This window comes from Oncorhynchus kisutch, unplaced genomic scaffold (genome assembly GCF_002021735.2).
Source record: "Oncorhynchus kisutch isolate 150728-3 unplaced genomic scaffold, Okis_V2 scaffold909, whole genome shotgun sequence".
Taxonomy (NCBI): Eukaryota; Metazoa; Chordata; class Actinopteri; order Salmoniformes; family Salmonidae; genus Oncorhynchus; species Oncorhynchus kisutch.
Genome location: NW_022262854.1, coordinates 69,719 through 86,765, shown reverse-complemented (window position 1 = coordinate 86,765; position 17,047 = coordinate 69,719). Strand labels below are relative to the sequence as shown.

Genomic DNA, 17,047 nt, shown 5'->3' with positions numbered 1-17,047 from the left:
AATAGAATTGCTAGAACCGGCATCCCCATTCAAGTCAATGAGACATACTGGTGCACTGGACATAGAATCAGGAATTCTATTTCTATCTCTTGATCATGTATCATACCTGTATTGTAGAGTAACATACGGCCAGTACATGTACAGTCTTCGTGGCCTCTGCAAATACATTCCTCTGCTGCCACCTGCTGTTTTTATGTATAGACAGCAACAGCATATTATATCCATATATACAACCTCCTTGGCCTTAGAAACGACAGAGGAGGGTATCAGCTGACCCTACCCCAATCCTAACCTTAACCATAGTGGGGAAAATGCTAAACTGACCCAAGATCAGTGTCTAGGGGAAACTTCCCCCCAGAGCTATAAAGACTCTGCTGCCCCCTCTGTGTTCATGTATTAGTGCTCCTCTCACTAGTTTGACTGTGACCATGCAGGCCATACGGGCTCCCCCTTCTGTTGCAGTTCAGCTTGTGCTACTCAGTGTAGGATAGGGTGCGTTCCAATAACATCTCCCTTCTCCTGAAGTGTACACTTGTTCACTTGTTCCCACAAATCCCCCCCCCCCCCCCCACCACACACAAAAAAAATGGATACTACTATCACTTTTCATACCCTTTTTACATGTATTTCGTGATTTGACCACTTAGGGGCACCATTGTAACATGAACGGTATGCGTAATTGTATGCCATGCGTAATGGTGCTAGAGGGGTCATGTTACAAATAAATCGTTATTTACCTGAATTTAATGACAAAAAAATCATTGCGTTGTCATTATGGTACAATTGAGTCCTTTCCGACACAACAAAACAACCTCCTAACTATTTTTGGTGAGGTCGCCATTTTGGACACTTGAGACACCCAGCGAGCACACTGATTGGTCGATTACATGCGGAGTCCTCATACCTGGACACCCATCCCGTGCTAAACGGCAGCATTTCCACAGCATGCGCTTGATTAGGCTACTCAGTGAGAAAGGACCCCTTCTTAGACCACTCTTCAAGATCCGCGCTCTTATAATGACAGCCCCAGAAAAACTCGTTGATTTCTAGCGAGGGAGGTGCTATTACGCACCAAACGAGTGTCCTATCCAATTATCTGGAAACCCGGCTTGTGTTGTAATTGAATCCTTATTCCCCAACCGGTTGTTATGGATGGAGGTCGAGAGAGGGGTTAGTTAGTGCCTGTTGCTCTTTCCTGGTGCAGCATGTTGCACGGGGGGTCACTCGCTTTATCAGTCCTCAGGATGGGCAAGTTGGAGGGATTGAGGACGCTGCGCCGCCAACAAGAATAATTCACTCGTTTTCGGAGAGACGATACGACTAGCGGATATCTTGGTTCCACCATGCAATACGTTCGCCTGGGTCGATAATTTACGCAATTTTTAGGAGGAGTTTGCCTTTATTACATGTGAAGTTCAATGCTGGAATATAATTTTTAATACGGAGTGTTTTCTTGTGTTTGGAGCGTTTTTTGTGTGTGAAGAACCTGCAGAGCAACTTTTGGAACAAATTACGCATACGCAGAGGATGGTGTTTTACATGTAGAGTGAAAGTTTCGCTCTGCGCTCTGTTGGGTCATTATTGTATTACATTTTTGTATGTTTTCTGCTTTGCTAACAATATTCAAGAACGAAATAGGTTTAAAGTCCTGGACTGCAGGAGAAATGGCCAGCGAACTGAAACCACGGCTTTGTATCATGACAAAGAGTGAGAACGGGTATGGGTTTCACTTGCACGGTGAGAAGGGGAAGAACGGCCAGTTCATTCGCAAAGTTGAGCCCGCGTCGTCAGCCGAAGCTTCGGGGCTGCGCCCGGGGGACCGTGTCATTGAGGTGAACGGGGGAAATGTGGAAAAAGATACGCACCATCAAGTGAGTATAGCACATCAAGAACTGTCCAACTCCATCCGGGTTTCTCTGTCAGTGGTCTACATCGACATGTTTAATATGCGCCAGCAGCACACCACCCTGCATACCACTGCTGGCTTTAACCAGCAGCACACCACCCTGCATGCCACTGCTGGCTTTAACCAGCAGCACACCACCCTGCATGCCACTGCTGGCTTTAACCAGCAGCACACCACCCTGCATACCACTGCTGGCTTTAACCAGCAGCACACCACCCTGCATACCACTGCTGGCTTTAACCAGCAGCACACCACCCTGCATACCACTGCTGGCTTTAACCAGCAGCACACCACCCTGCATACCACTAGCACACCACCCTGCATACCACTGCTGGCTTTAACCAGCAGCACACCACCCTGCATACCACAGCTGGCTTTAACCAGCAGCACACCACCCTACATACCACTGCTGGCTTTAACCAGCAGCACACCACCCTGCATACCACTGCTGGCTTTAACCAGCAGCACACCACCCTGCATACCACTGCTGGCTTTAACTAGCAGCACACCACCCTGCATACCACAGCTGGCTTTAACCAGCAGCACACCACCCTGCATACCACTGCTGGCTTTAACCAGCAGCACACCACCCTGCATACCACTGCTGGCTTTAACCAGCAGCACACCACCCTGCATACCACAGCTGGCTTTAACCAGCAGCACACCACCCTGCATACCACTGCTGGGAGGCACCCTTTCCTCTGGTCTAAAAATAATGCCCCAGGGCAGTCATTGGGGACATTGCCCTGTGTAGGGTGCTGTCTTTTGGATGGGACGTTAAACGGGTGTCCTGACTCTCTGTGGTCACTAAAGATCCCATGACACTTATTGTAAGAGTAGAGGTGTTAATCCTAGTGTCCTGGCTAAATTCCCAATCCAACCCTCATACCATCATGGCCACCTAACCATCCCCAGTTTACAATTGGCTCGTTCATCCCCCCTCCTCTGCCCTGTAACTATTCTCCAGGTCGTTGCTGTAAATGAGAATGTGTTCCCAAACCCTTCCTCCCTAGTCCCTTATCCCGTGCCGCTCGGCAGTAAGTCATCACTGGCGGAGACAGACGTCTACTGGGACAAGGGAGACCCACTTTAGACACTTCAGCAAAGAGGCTGACATGATGTAGGGTCCAGCTACTGTAGAGAGTGTTAGTGTTTCTGTCTCCCATCACCCCCTATTCCCTGTAGTTCACTACTTCATTATCATGTCAATTATCATGTTATTACTCTCATTCTCTTTCTCTCCCTATCTTACGCTTTCATCCTCTCCTTTGTTCCATTCCATTCAAAGGGCTTTATTGCCATAGGAAACATGTGTTTATATTGCCAAAGCAAGTGAACTAGATAATAAACAACAGAGTAATATATACAATTTTAAAAATGAATAGTAACACTCACAAGTTTCAAATATCCACATTTCAAATGTCATATTATGGCTATGTACAGTGTTATAATGATGTGCAATAATGATCTCCCTCTCCCCACAGGTGGTGCAGAGGATCAAGGCGGTGGAGCATGAGACCAGACTGCTGGTGGTAGACCGGGAGACGGACGAGTACCTCCGCAGCCTGCGCCTCGTCTGCACCGAGGAGATGGCTGTCCGTCTGGGGGGACCCACCTCTGTGTCCCCTGCCTCACCCCCAGCCTCACCACCCCCCTCCTCGCCCCCAGCCAAGAGAGAGAACGGCTCCGTGTCCAAGCTGCCCACTACCCTGACCAGAGAGGTACCCAAGCCCACGCGAAGGTCTCCGTCGCGGGCCGCCAAGAAGGTGCGTACCCCCTCGGTTGAGACTCAATGGATGTTTACTTTGTAGGGGTGTTGTGGTGGTGGGTTAGTGCTGGACTGGAACAAAAGCTTCCACATGCACAAACACACACCAGAGACCACCAGCTGACAGATACATGCTTTTTACACTGGAGTAGGGCTGTGTTCTTGTGTTCTTGGCTGGAACAAAATCCTGCACTCATATCTGCATATCAGAGATGGACTGAAGGCTCCTGGATCAGGGGATGGTATTTCGGGGATTATGGCTGAAGTTAGGGGAACATACAGTACTTACTTAGGCCTTTGAATTCCTTAAGGAATTCCACGCTTCCTATCTCTTCCAAACCCTTCTGTCCTGCACCATTCCTTCAAGGTGTTGATACGTCACCCCCACTTTCTTCATGTCTTGTTCTGTGTCACCACTCCAGCTGTTCTTGGGTCTTCCTCTCTTGCTTTCACCCTGTGGGTTCCAGGTAAGATTGAGTTCAAGGGTAGCTCAAGGGTAGCTAAACCAAAACTGCTATCTGCTATCTGCACAGTACCATGCTGTCACCGTGTGCTGGTATTTGAATGTGGGTCAGCATTCTCTCTCTGTAGCAGCCAGAGAAGCCGATGTATAACATCTGATTGCCTTTAGTCACAGATCTAGGGTCAGTCTATCTTCCCCAAATCATAACCTACACTATTAGGGGGAGACATACAAATTTACCTTAGATCTGTGTCTAAGGGTGACTCCATCCTATACCCGCTGAGATCTGATTACCTGGGTCTTGTTTTTTGAGCTGGCTGACTGAGCTCCAACCTGATCTGATGGCCTAGATTAGATTAGACCTGTCCTCTATTTGAAGGGAGCCCTGTCCAAGACCTGTCAACACACAGTAGTAATAATATGTGTGTCTGTGTGTGTGTCAGATGGCAGGATTGGTTCCAGACTTCTTGTAGTTTCAATGGTCAGAAAGTCACTCAAGGGTCATTACATCACAGTGGTTAGGATTCTGACCTAATGGACAATGCAGCAATTCTCCCTGTGCTTGCCAAGTACCTCAGTGACATCCTGTGGCTGTAGAAACTACTATCCACACAGTATTACAGTAGACCTCAGTGTAGAAGTGCTGGGCTAGGATCAGTTTAGTGTTTTAGATCATAATAAATAAATAACAATAAATAAGATGGATGGACAGGGGGACCTGATCCTAGATCAGCCCTCCTACTCTGTAAAGCTTTATGAATAGGGAACCTTGGGTGAACATGTTCTGGTGAATGGTTGTATGTGCAGATGTCTGAAATATGATAGCCCTGGCTTATAGCCCTGGGCTGCAAACAGTTTGTTTTCTCAAATCTAGTTCAAGTATTGCATGTTGATTATGAAAACATTTCCGTTGGGTCCCTGTCTTCCTGACAATCTACTCTGCTTTTGTTTTCATCTGCAAGAGGAGGCTCCTCTGCTTCTGTTTCATGCATTCAACAGAACATGTGTTTTCACTTACGCTCGTCTTGCCAATTGGTGCACGATGCAGAACTCTTATTTCTACAAAAGCACTGACAAGGCCAATCAGTGTGTGTGTGTGGGGGGGGGGGGGGGTGCAGTGTGTGTGTGCGTGCGTGCAGTGTGTGTGGGGGGGGGGCGTGTGGTGTGTGTGCGTGTGGTGTATGTGTGCGTGCAGTGTGTGTGTGCATGCGTGCGTGCAGTGTGTGTGTGTGCATGCGTGCGTGCAGTGTGTGGGGGGGGTGCAGTGTGTGTGTGTGCATGCGTGCGTGCAGTGTGTGTGCATACGTGCGTGCAGTGTGTGTGGGGGGGGGGGGTGCAGCGTGTGTGTGTATGCGTGCGTGCAGTGTGTGTGTGGGGGGGGGGGGGCGTGCAGTGTGTGTGTGTGTGTGGGGGGGGGGGGGGGGGTGCAGTGTGTGTGTGTGTGGGGGGGGGGGGCAGTGTGTGTGGGGGGGGGGGTGCAGTGTGTGTGTGTTTAGCCTTTGCTCAGCTGCGATCGCTTTGTGAGCCGTGGAGAGAAATCCCAGCAGCCTGAGGGGCCAGAAGGCCTAACTAAGTTTCTGGAAATGTATCTCTCCCCCCCCCACACCCCTCTCTCTCTCAATCTCTCTCTGCCCAAGCTTGCCTGAAGAGAACATAAAATACACAGAGACCCCAGAAACAAATCCTTTCCAAGTGGAGAGGAGGAAAGGAGAGGAAAGGAGAGGAAAGGACTGAGTTTGGGAAACCCTGCACAACAGCCAGTCAGTGGGCCAGTGTAGGGTAGTGTGGATGTCTGGAGGACACGCACACTCACACTCTCATGTATGCACGGCACGCACTCACACTCATGTATGCACGGCACACTCACACACTCACACTCTCATGTATGCACGGCACACTCACACACTCACACTCTCATGTATGCACGGCACGCACACTCACACTCTCATGTATGCACGGCACACTCACACACTCATGTATGCACGGCCCACTCACACACTCACACTCTCATGTATGCACGGCACACTCACACACTCATGTATGCACGGCACACTCACACACTCACACTCTCATGTATGCACGGCACGCACACTCACACTCTCATGTATGCACTCACACACTCACACACTCACACACTCACACTCTCATGTATGCAAGGCACGCACACACACTCACACACTCATGTATGCACGGCACGCACACTCATGTATGCACGGCACGCACACTCACACTCTCATGTATGCACGCACACTCACACTCCCATGTATCCACGGCACACTCACACACTCATGTATCCACGGCACGCACACACACACACACTCTCATGTATGCACAGCACGCACACACACACTCTCACGTAGGACTAGGGTCCTGCAGCTGGACATGTCTATGGTAATGTGTAACAAGCTGTGGGTGGACGAGGAGGTGATATTTCCTGTTTCATTACGAAGGGATCAAAGTGTGATATGTGCATGCCTGTGTGTCCACTCTAATCCACAGAGCTAAAATAATGTATTTATTTGTTGATATAGTTTAGTTGGTGGCCAGGACTCATTATAAAATAATAAGGGGACAGTATCCGGTCTGCAGCCTTCAGCTGACCCCAATGCCTGTACTCTGTCAGTGTCCCAACTGAGAGTCCATGTTTTATAAGAGATGGATTTCAGTCTAGATATGCAATATAAAACATGGACCATGCATCTGTAACTTCCATTGCAGACTCCAGGGGCTGACGTAGAGAGTGGGGGGGTACGACTGGAACGTCCCTCCTAGCTGTCAGTACCAGCCGTCTGTCTCACACCCTGTCTCCCACACACGTCTGTTTTCCCTCCTTGGCCTCCGCTGTGGTCCATAAAACAGACGTAGAAACGTCTGACCAGCTGGATGGATGGGGGAACAGGGAGGGAGGGGCTCTGTAGCAGGGCAGCAGTCTTTCACAGGATGGCTGCTTAACCACAGAGCAGTTCTGATCAGTTTTAGATGTGACTGTTTAGTCTACTCAGTTATCTAGAACTCTAAAGGACCTCTCTTTTCCTCTCTTCTCTACTGTGTATGCAGTGAGCCCAGTTTGCTACAGTAAGTGTTGTCAGGGCAGCCAGACTCCTAGGGTTACCTTGAATTCCAGGACTTCCTGGGGGGAGGAGTCGAGGGAGGAGCTGAGGGATTAGGCTCCAGTCTGCAGCCCAGTCTGTTCTGGGGCTGGGAAGTAGTGCAGGCAGCGCCTCTACAGAGCTCCACAGACCCCCTGTCACCAACCATAATCACTAACACATTCGCCTAATGTGTGTGTGTTTGTGTGTGTATGTTCATGTGTGCACGCGTGTGTGTGTCTGCATATGTGCATGTGTGCATTACTGCCTGCGTACGTGGGTGTATGCATGCTTGTCTGTATGTCCACATGCCACCTTTTGCATCAGTGCATCTGTGTGTGTAGAAGTCATACGATTCTCACTGGGGTTTTCTGGGTTTGATCTCCCTTCATCTTCTAGTTTCCTTTTCCCTGCATTCCTCTACTGTTTACACTCCTGTAGATTTGAGAGACAGCTAAGGGAGTCCAGAAGAAGAGATTAACTCAGAACCAACTGATTTCAGGCTATACTGACTATGTGACTGTACTGTAGCTGTACTGACTGAGTGACTGTAGCTGTTCTGACTGAGTGACTGTACTGGCTGTGGGACTGTAGCTGTACTGACTGTGTGACTGTACTGGCTGTGGGACTGTACCTGTGCTGACTGTGTGACTGTACTGACTGTGACTGTACTGGCTGTGGTATCTGTTCTGGCTGTGTGACTGTACTGGCTGTGTGACTGTAGCTGTACTGACTGTGTGACTGTACTGACTGTGACTGTACTGGCTGTGGGACTGTAGCTGTGCTGACTGTGGGACTATAGCTGTACTGACTGAGTGACTGTAGCTGTACTGACTGTGTGACTATAGCTGTACTGACTGTGTGACTATAGCTGTACTGACTGTATGACTGTATCTGTACTGACTGAGTGACTGTAGCTGTACTGACTGAGTGACTGTATCTGTACTGACTGTGTGACTATAGCTGTACTGACTGTGTGACTATAGCTGTACTGACTGTAGCTGTACTGACTGTAGCTGTAATGACTGTGTGACTGTAGCTGTACTGACTGTGTGGCTGTAGCTGTAATGACTGTGTGACTGTAGCTGTACTGACTGTGTGGCTGTAGCTGTAATGACTGTGTGGCTGTAGCTGTACTGACTGTGTGACTGTAGCTGTACTGACTGACTGTGTGACTGTACTGACTGACTGTGTGACTGTAGCTGTACTGACTGACTGTGTGACTGTAGCTGTACTGACTGTGTGACTGTAGTTGTACTGACTGTGTGACTGTTGCTGTACTGACTGTGTGACTATAGCTGTACTGACTGTGACTGTAGCTGTACTGACTGTGTGACTGTAGCTGTACTGACTGTGTGACTGTAGCTGTACTGACTGTGTGACTGTAGCTGTACTGACTGTGTGACTATAGCTGTACTGACTGTGACTGTAGCTGTACTGACTGTGTGACTGTAGCTGTACTGACTGTGTGACTGTAGCTGTACTGACTGTGTGACTGTAGCTGTACTGACTGTGACTGTAGCTGTACTGACTGTGTGATTATAGCTGTACTGACTGTGTGACTGTAGCTGTACTGACTGTGTTACTGTAGCTGTACTGACTGTGACTGTAGCTGTACTGACTGTGGGACTGTAGCTGTACTGACTGTGTGACTGTAGCTGTACTGACTGTGTGACTGTAGCTGTACTGACTGTGTGATTATAGCTGTACTGACTGTAGCTGTACTGACTGTGTGACTGTAGCTGTACTGACTGTGACTGTAGCTGTACTGACTGTGTGATTATAGCTGTACTGACTGTAGCACCAGGAATGCAACCCCCTTATGCACAATGTACACACATGAATCCAAAAAATGATTTACCCTGTACAGTGTATGGTTGACTTGATAACGTATAAAAAGAAGGTGAAACTGGGGAGAAAGAGAGTGCTAGAGAGGAGAAAGAGAGTGCTAGAGAGGAGAACTAGAGTGCTAGAGAGGAGAACTAGAGTGCTAGAGAGGAGAAAGCGAGTGCTAGAGAGGAGAGAGAGAGTGCTAGAGAGGAGAGAGAGAGTGCTAGAGAGGAGAGAGAGAGGAGAGAGAGAGTGCTAGAGAGGAGAGAGAGAGAGTGCTAGAGAGGAGAGAGAGAGTGCTAGAGAGGAGAGAGAGAGTGCTAGAGAGGAGAGAGATAGAGAGAGACAGGCATATGGTTGTAATATTATGTACATACTGTATGTAAATAGGGGTGGATATAAAACTCAAAACAGGAAGGAGAACATTTTCATCCATAAGCACAGCAGGCTTACCTATACAGTCATGTGAGTCGTGTCCAGCTTTCTAAAAAGAGTTTTTTTTTAACAACTAATAGAATCCTAATAGAATCCTACTGAGGACAATGACTGGAGCTGCAGAGGGAGTGTAACAGTTATATAACCCATTGTGTTGCGCGTAAGAACATCCCTTAGCCGTGGTATATTGGCCATATACCACACCTACTCTGGCCTTATTGCTTAATTAACAGGGGGCGTGGGTATATCTGAAGGCTGCTCTCCACACAAACACACGCACTCACACATGCACACAAAGAGAGAGAAAGAGACACACACATATGCACGCACACAATGACAGGGGTCTAGATATTACAGTAGAATCCTCTATCTAACCCAGCCAAGACTATTCCTTCAGGTGTATATATATATATAGACTGATGTAAAGAGACTCACTCCAGGGCCTAACAGCGTCTAACAGCTTCCTGAGACATAATCAAAGAAACAGAACACCCCCTCCCCCTCGATAGAGGAGACGAGATTGTGTCATTATCAAATGAAAGAGTTTCGTCTTTTGCTTGCCTCTCTCTCTCTCAATTTCTATTCAATTTCAATATAAGGGCTTTAATGGCATGGGAATCATATGTTTAGATTTGCCAAAGCAAATGGGGGCTCCCGAGTGGCACAACAGTCTGTGGCACTGCATCTCAGTGCAAGAGGCATCACTACAGTCCCTGGTTCAATTCAGGCTGCATCACATCCAGCGGTGATTGGGAATCCCATAGGGTGGCAAAGCAAGTGGAATAGATAATTAACCAAAGAGAAATAAACAATAAAAAAATATATTCACACACTTGCCAATCAGACCTTACCATTGGATGAATGAGTGGCTTTTAACTGAAATGAAATGAAATGGCGAAGGAAATGAAAACGGAACCATGTGGTCATGAGGATGTATCCCTTACCTCTCCACACAGCTTAGTCAGCAGCTATCACCTTAACACTTACCCAGTCACACAAACACACCCCCCTCTCTCACCTTCTCCAGAAGAGGCGGGGCTTAGTCTTGTATTGTCACCAGCACCTGTGATAAAGTGTCAGGTGTCACTTTCTCACAGCATCACACAGAGCAGCCTCAGCCAGACCTACACACACACACTTACACTCACACACACACACTCACACAGCCAAACCACTACAGAGACTACTCTTCTCATGCGTCTGTGGTGCCGGTGGTTGAGAACAGGTGTGTGACATCATTAGGACTGTGTTTGTGTGGTCATTCAGTTATATCACCTTACTGTGTTGGCATCAAGCAAAACTATTATGTCACTTGATTGTGTGGGGGTTGGTGCCACTCATTATGACGTCAATAGAGTGTGTAGGTGTTGGGGGGAAACAGGTAAAAAACACCTTGTTGACCTCCATATCTGTGTAGCACGCACGCGCACACACACACACACAGAGAGAGAGACAGAGACACACACACTAGTGATATGTGGGTTGACTCATAACCTGATGGCCCCGATGAGATATCCACGGGCCAAACGGGTTTCGGGTCATTAAATATTGTTGTTATGTGTGATAATTCTGAGGCACTATACAAATTCCACAGTCACAAGACGGACTTCAAATAGGCCTGTGACATGTCAAGAGAACTGTAGCCTACTGTTGAGATGGGTTAACTGGACAGTGACATGTCAAGAGAACTGTAGCCTACTGTTGAGATGGGTTAACTGGACAGTGACACGTCAAGAGAACTGTAGCCTACTGTTGAGATGGGTTAACTGGACAGTGACACGTCAAGAGAACTGTAGCCTACTGTTGAGATGGGTTAACTGGACAGTGACACGTCAAGAGAACTGTAGCCTACTGTTGAGATGGGTTAACTGGACAGTGACACGTCAAGAGAACTGTAGCCTACTGTTGAGATGGGTTAACTGGACAGTGACACGTCAAGAGAACTGTAGCCTACTGTTGAGATGGGTTAACTGGACAGTGACATGTCAAGAGAACTGTAGCCTACTGTTGAGATGGGTTAACTGGAAAGTGACATGTCAAGAGAAATATGATTTCTTTCTTTCAGCCTCTGGAGAGAATGTGAATGTGCAGTTATATACCGTCTGTAGAGGTGCTGTCTTTATCAGCATCATAACATTTGATAGTATTTCGGCCACATAAAATATGCATCCAATCAGAACTGTATCTGATCAGAAACTCATTGGGTCGTTTTCACAGCTTTCTGTTTCCTGACAACCGTCAAACTGGTGGTATCTTGCATTTTCTCCCCAGTCACTAAATGTCTTTGCTCCGCGAATGAAGATGACAGAGAGAACTTCACCGACGTCATCTAGATTGAAGCATTCGTTCATTCTATCTATTACATTATTCTGTTGAGCAGGTGTTTATTTAGTCTTCTAGGGCAACATATAATGACAAGAGAAGCTACATGTATCTAATTATAGACAAAATGTAGAAAATTATAAGCAGAAACATAATATCTAAATTATGCAAAAAAACAGTCCTGCCCCCCTTTCAAAAAGTATTGGACTGTAGCCACATGTTCTGTTTGTGGGTTAGGGGGTCGGGTGCTGGCCTCAGACTTCCACATGTTCTGTTTGTGGGTTAGGTGGTCGGGTGCTGGCCTCAGACTTCCACATGTTCTGTTTGTGGGTTAGGGGGTCGGGTGCTGGCCTCAGACTTCCACATGTTCTGTTTGTGGGTTAGGGGGTCGGGTGCTGGCCTCAGACTTCCACATGTTCTGTTTGTGGGTTAAGGGGTCGGGTGCTGGCCTCAGACTTCCACATGTTCTGTTTGTGGGTTAGGGGTCGGGTGCTGGCCTCAGACTTCCACATGTAGTCGGGCGGTTGAGGATGTTTATTAGCAATTGCAGGCGGGTGCGGGTGAACAAACAGCTGACCCGCGCACCGCTAACACACACACACACCGCTAACTCACACACACACACCGCTAACTCACACACCGCTAACACACACACACACAGTAATGTTCACAAGCAGCTCTTAACATCTTCAAAGCAAATACAATGAAATAACAATAACAAGGCTATTTACAGGGGGTACCGGTACTGAGTCAAGGTTCAGGGGTACAGGTTAGTCCAGGTAATTGAGGTAATATGTCGGTAGGGGGTAAAGTGACTATGCATAGATAATAAACAGAGAGTAGCAGCAGCGTATGTGAGAAATGTGAATGTATGTGTGTAGCGTCAATATCCAGGTGTGTGTGTGTTGGAGTGTCAGTGTAGTATGTTTCGGTGTGTGGTTAGCGTCCAGTGAGTTTACATCCAGCCTGTGCGAGAGACTCAGTGCAAAGAAATATGAATAAATTAAGGGGGTCAATGCAAATAGTCCAGATAGCCATTTGATGAACTCTTCAGCAGTCTTATGGCTTGGGGTTAGATGCTGATTAGAATACTTTTCACATACGCTTGATATGGCGGAACCTGGTGAGGAAGACATGGTGGAACCTATTGAGGAAGACATGGTAGAACCTATTAAGGAAGACATGGTGGAACCTGGTGATGAAGACATGGTGGAACCTGGTGAGGAAGACATGGTGGAACCTAGTGAGGAAGACATGGTGGAACCTATTGAGGAAGACATGGTGGAACCTACTGAGGAAGACATGGCGGAACCTGGTGAGGAAGACATGGTAGAACCTATTGAGGAAGACATGGTGGAACCTATTGAGGAAGAAATGGTGGAACCTGGTGAGGAAGAAATGGTGGAACCTGGTGAGGAAGACATGGTGGAACCTGGTGAGGAAGACATGGTGGAACCTGGTGAGGAAGACATGGTGGAACCTATTGAGGAAGACATGGTGGAACCTGGTGAGGAAGACATGGTGGAACCTTGTGAGGAAGACATGGTGGAACCTGGTGAGGAAGAAATGGTGGAACCTGGTGAGGAGGAAATGGTGGAACCTGGTGAGGAAGAAATGGTGGAACCTGGTGAGGAAGACATGGTGGAACCTGGTGAGGAGGACATGGTGGAACCTATTGAGGAAGACATAGTGGAACTTGGTGAGGATGACATAGTGAAACCTAGTGAGGTGGACACACTGACAAACTGCCCTGCCCAGTCCTTATGTCTGTTGCTGTTAGTCCAGTGATGATTATGAGGGCAGCCAGGGACTTGTTGCTATTGATGTGGCGTTGATGTGGCTATTCTTCCCACAGTGGTTGAGGCCAGGGATTTTCTGTTTGAACTGTGAGTTGAGTTTATATTTCTCCTTCTGCTGTTTTTGAAGCCATATTGACCCAGAAACCCTTAGCCACAACTGGGCATAGCGTTATCTGTCAGAACACACACTGTGAGGGTTTTGTTGCTGTTCTGTCAGACTCTGTAGTGGTGATTTTCTCTCTGAACTGTGAGTTGTTGTGAAAATTGGGCATATTTTTGTGCAACCCCTAATGCCTTTTGGACTCTCCCTCCCTCCCTCTCTGTTCCCCCATCCCTCTCTGTTCCTCCCTCCCTCTCTGTTCCTCCCTCCCTCTCTGTTCCCTCCTCCTCTCTGTTCCCCCATCCCTCTCTGTTCCCCCATCCCTCTCTGTTCCTCCCTCCCTCTCTGTTCCTCCCTCCCTCTCTGTTCCCTCCTCCTCTCTGTTCCCCCATCCCTCTCTGTTCCCTCCTCCTCTCTGTCCCCCCCTCCCTCTCTGTTCCCCCATCCCTCTCTGTTCCTCCCTCCCTCTCTGTTCCTCCCTCCCTCTCTGTTCCTCCCTCCCTCTCTGTTCCCCCATCCCTCTCTGTTCCCTCCTCCTCTCTGTTCCCCCCTCCCTCTCTGTTCCCCCCTCCCTCTCTGTTCCCCCTCCCTCTCTGTTCCTCCCTCCCTCTCTGTTCCTCCCTCCCTCTCTGTTCCTCCCTCCCTCTCTGTTCCTCCCTCCCTCTCTGTTCCCTCCTCCTCTCTGTTCCCCATCCCTCTCTGTTCCCCTCCTCTCTGTTCCCCCCTCCCTCTCTGTTCCCCCCTCCCTCTCTGTTCCTCCCTCCCTCTCTGTTCCTCCCTCCCTCTCTGTTCCCCCCTCCCTCTCTGTTCCTCCCTCCCTCTCTGTTCCGCCCCTCCCTCTCTGTTCCCCCCTCCCTCTCTGTTCCCCCCCTCCCTCTCTGTTCCTCCCTCCCTCTCTGTTCCTCCCTCCCTCTCTGTTCCCTCCTCCTCTCTGTTCCCCCCTCCCTCTCTGTTCCTCCCTCCTCTCTGTTCCCTCCTCCTCTCTGTTCCCCCCTCCCTCTCTGTTCCTCCCTCCCTCTCTGTTCCCCCCTCCCTCTCTGTTCCTCCCTCCCTCTCTGTTCCCCCCTCCCTCTCTGTTCCCCCCTCCCTCTCTGTTCCTCCCTCCCTCTCTGTTCCTCCCTCCCTCTCTGTTCCCTCCTCCTCTCTGTTCCCCCCTCCCTCTCTGTTCCTCCCTCCCTCTCTGTTCCTCCCTCCCTCTCTGTTCCCCCCTCCCTCTCTGTTCCTTCCTCCCTCTCTGTTCCTCCCTCCTCTCTCGTTCCCTCCTCCTCTCTGTTCCCCCCTCCCTCTCTGTTCCTCCCTCCCTCTCTGTTCCCTCCTCCTCTCTGTTCCCCCCTCCCTCTCTGTTCCTCCCTCCCTCTCTGTTCCCCCCTCCCTCTCTGTTCCTCCCTCCCTCTCTGTTCCCCCCTCCCTCTCTGTTCCCCCCTCCCTCTCTGTTCCTCCCTCCCTCTCTGTTCCTCCCTCCCTCTCTGTTCCCTTCCTCCTCTCTGTTCCCCCCTCCCTCTCTGTTCCTCCCTCCCTCTCTGTTCCTCCCTCCCTCTCTGTTCCCCCCTCCCTCTCTGTTCCTCCCTCCCTCTCTGTTCCTCCCTCCCTCTCTGTTCCTCCCTCCCTCTCTGTTCCTCCCTCCCTCTCTGTTCCCCCCCTCCTCTCTGTTCCCTCCTCCTCTCTGTTCCCCCCTCCTCTCTATGTGTGTGTGTGTGTGTGTGTGTGTGTGTGTGTGTGTGTGTGTGTGTGTGTGTGTGTGTGTATGTGTACGTGTGTGTGTATATATATATATGTACGTGTACGTGTGTGTATATATATGTACGTGGGTGTGTGCGTGTATGTACGTGGGTGTGTGTGTGTGTGTATATGTACATGGGTGTGTGTGTGTGTGTATATGTACGTGTGTGTGTGTGTATGTGTACGTGTGTATGTGTGTGTGTGTAAATGTGTGTACGTGTGTGTGTGTATGTACGTGTGTGTATATGTACGTGTACGTATGTGTGTATGTGTACGTATGTGTGTATATGTACGTGTACGTGTGTGTGTATATGTACGTGGATGTGTGCGTGTATGTACGTGGGTGTGTGCGTGTATGTGTGTGTGTGTGTATATGTACAGGTGTGTGTGTGTGTAAATGTGTGTACGTGTACGTGTGTGTGTGTGTGTGTACGTGTGTGTATATGTACGTGTACGTGTGTGTGTATATGTACGTGGGTGTGTGCGTGTATGTACGTGGGTGTGTGCGTGTATGGGTGTGTGTGTGTGTGTGTATATGTACAGGTGTGTGTGTATGTACGTGTGTGTGTGTGTATGTACGTGTACGTGTGTGTGTATATGTACGTGGGTGTGTGCGTGTATGTACGTGGGTGTATCAGGTGATGGTGAGGTCAAACAGAGACTGATCTGAATCTAAACACTAACAGAGTGACTAAACACCACAAACTGAGAATAAACAACTACTAGCTACAAACTGCAGCTAGCTGTCAGTCCTTATTAGGGATGGGCTCGGTTATTCCAATATCTGAATGGACTTCAGTATTCAATTACCTGGGAGAGTATAAAAATATATATATTAAAAAGATAGGCCTATTTTAATGAAAAGGCTTTGTCTAAAATGTCATTCAATTATTTGTGACATTGCTACATACAAGGACAGACATTTTAATAAAACAACGGTTATATGACAGTTTTTCACGCGTGTAGCTTGTTATTGTCGTCAATCAAAGCAGCAACACAGTGAGGCTCTAAGTGAAGTGGGAGATTTCTACTAATGCTGAATAGAATTACAATTACAGAATGAAGTGGGCTAAATGAGAAGGAGTAGGCTACAATGACCAACCAACAGGTAGGCTGTTGTTTAATAGGAATGGAGTTGGCTAAATGAGAAGGAGTAGGCTACAATGACCAACCAACAGGTAGGCTGTTGTTTAATAGGAATGGAGTTGGCTAAATGAGAAGGAGTAGGCTACAATGACCAACCAGCAGGTAGGCTGTTGTTTAATGGGAATGGAGTTGTTGTAGACAAGGACGCGGGGAGAGCAGCAGAAAACATCAATTAGCCTTGCTAGCTAGCTAACTGGATTGTGTACTTAGCTAGTTTCTTTATATCAATTTGATGCAGTCAAGAAACACACGACCAGATAGGATGATCTCTCTCTGTGTCAGACACACCAGCCCCTGCTCCTCTAGCACCCCTCCCCCATATGTCTGCTGAAACAACGAGCACAGTGGACCGCCTCTCCTGAGTCGCGCAAGCAAGTCCCCACTCATGTATTTCAACAATCCAGATTTACGAAGAAAAAAAATAATGATATTATAAGAATAGTGAAATCATTTCCAAGTCCCATCCCTAG

At 48.5% G+C, this 17,047-nt stretch overlaps 2 protein-coding genes across 2 annotated transcripts in view; both read left to right on the top strand.

Moving 5' to 3' along the window:
- The first annotated feature begins 894 nt into the window (after positions 1-894).
- The window catches only part of LOC109886485 (Na(+)/H(+) exchange regulatory cofactor NHE-RF2), a 57,019-nt gene continuing 40,866 nt past the window's right edge, over positions 895-17,047 (top strand). Inside the window, exons 1-2 of the mRNA XM_031816988.1 lie at positions 895-1,871; positions 3,391-3,672. Of these exons, the coding sequence (XP_031672848.1) occupies positions 1,599-1,871; positions 3,391-3,672 (555 nt within the window). The 5' untranslated portion in view covers positions 895-1,598. The remainder of the gene's footprint in view (positions 1,872-3,390; positions 3,673-17,047) is intronic.
- LOC116363065 (RNA-binding protein 12B-like) lies at positions 12,685-13,977 on the top strand. The gene has a single exon (XM_031816989.1). It carries the CDS (start codon positions 12,924-12,926, stop codon positions 13,599-13,601), a length of 678 nt encoding a protein of 225 aa, XP_031672849.1. The 5' UTR covers positions 12,685-12,923; the 3' UTR covers positions 13,602-13,977.

What these genes read in the sequence shown, in the direction of transcription:
- LOC116363065 (XM_031816989.1), top strand. Translation starts at nt 12,924, where the DNA reads ATGGCGGAACCTGGTGAGGAAGACATGGTGGAACCTATTGAGGAAGAC.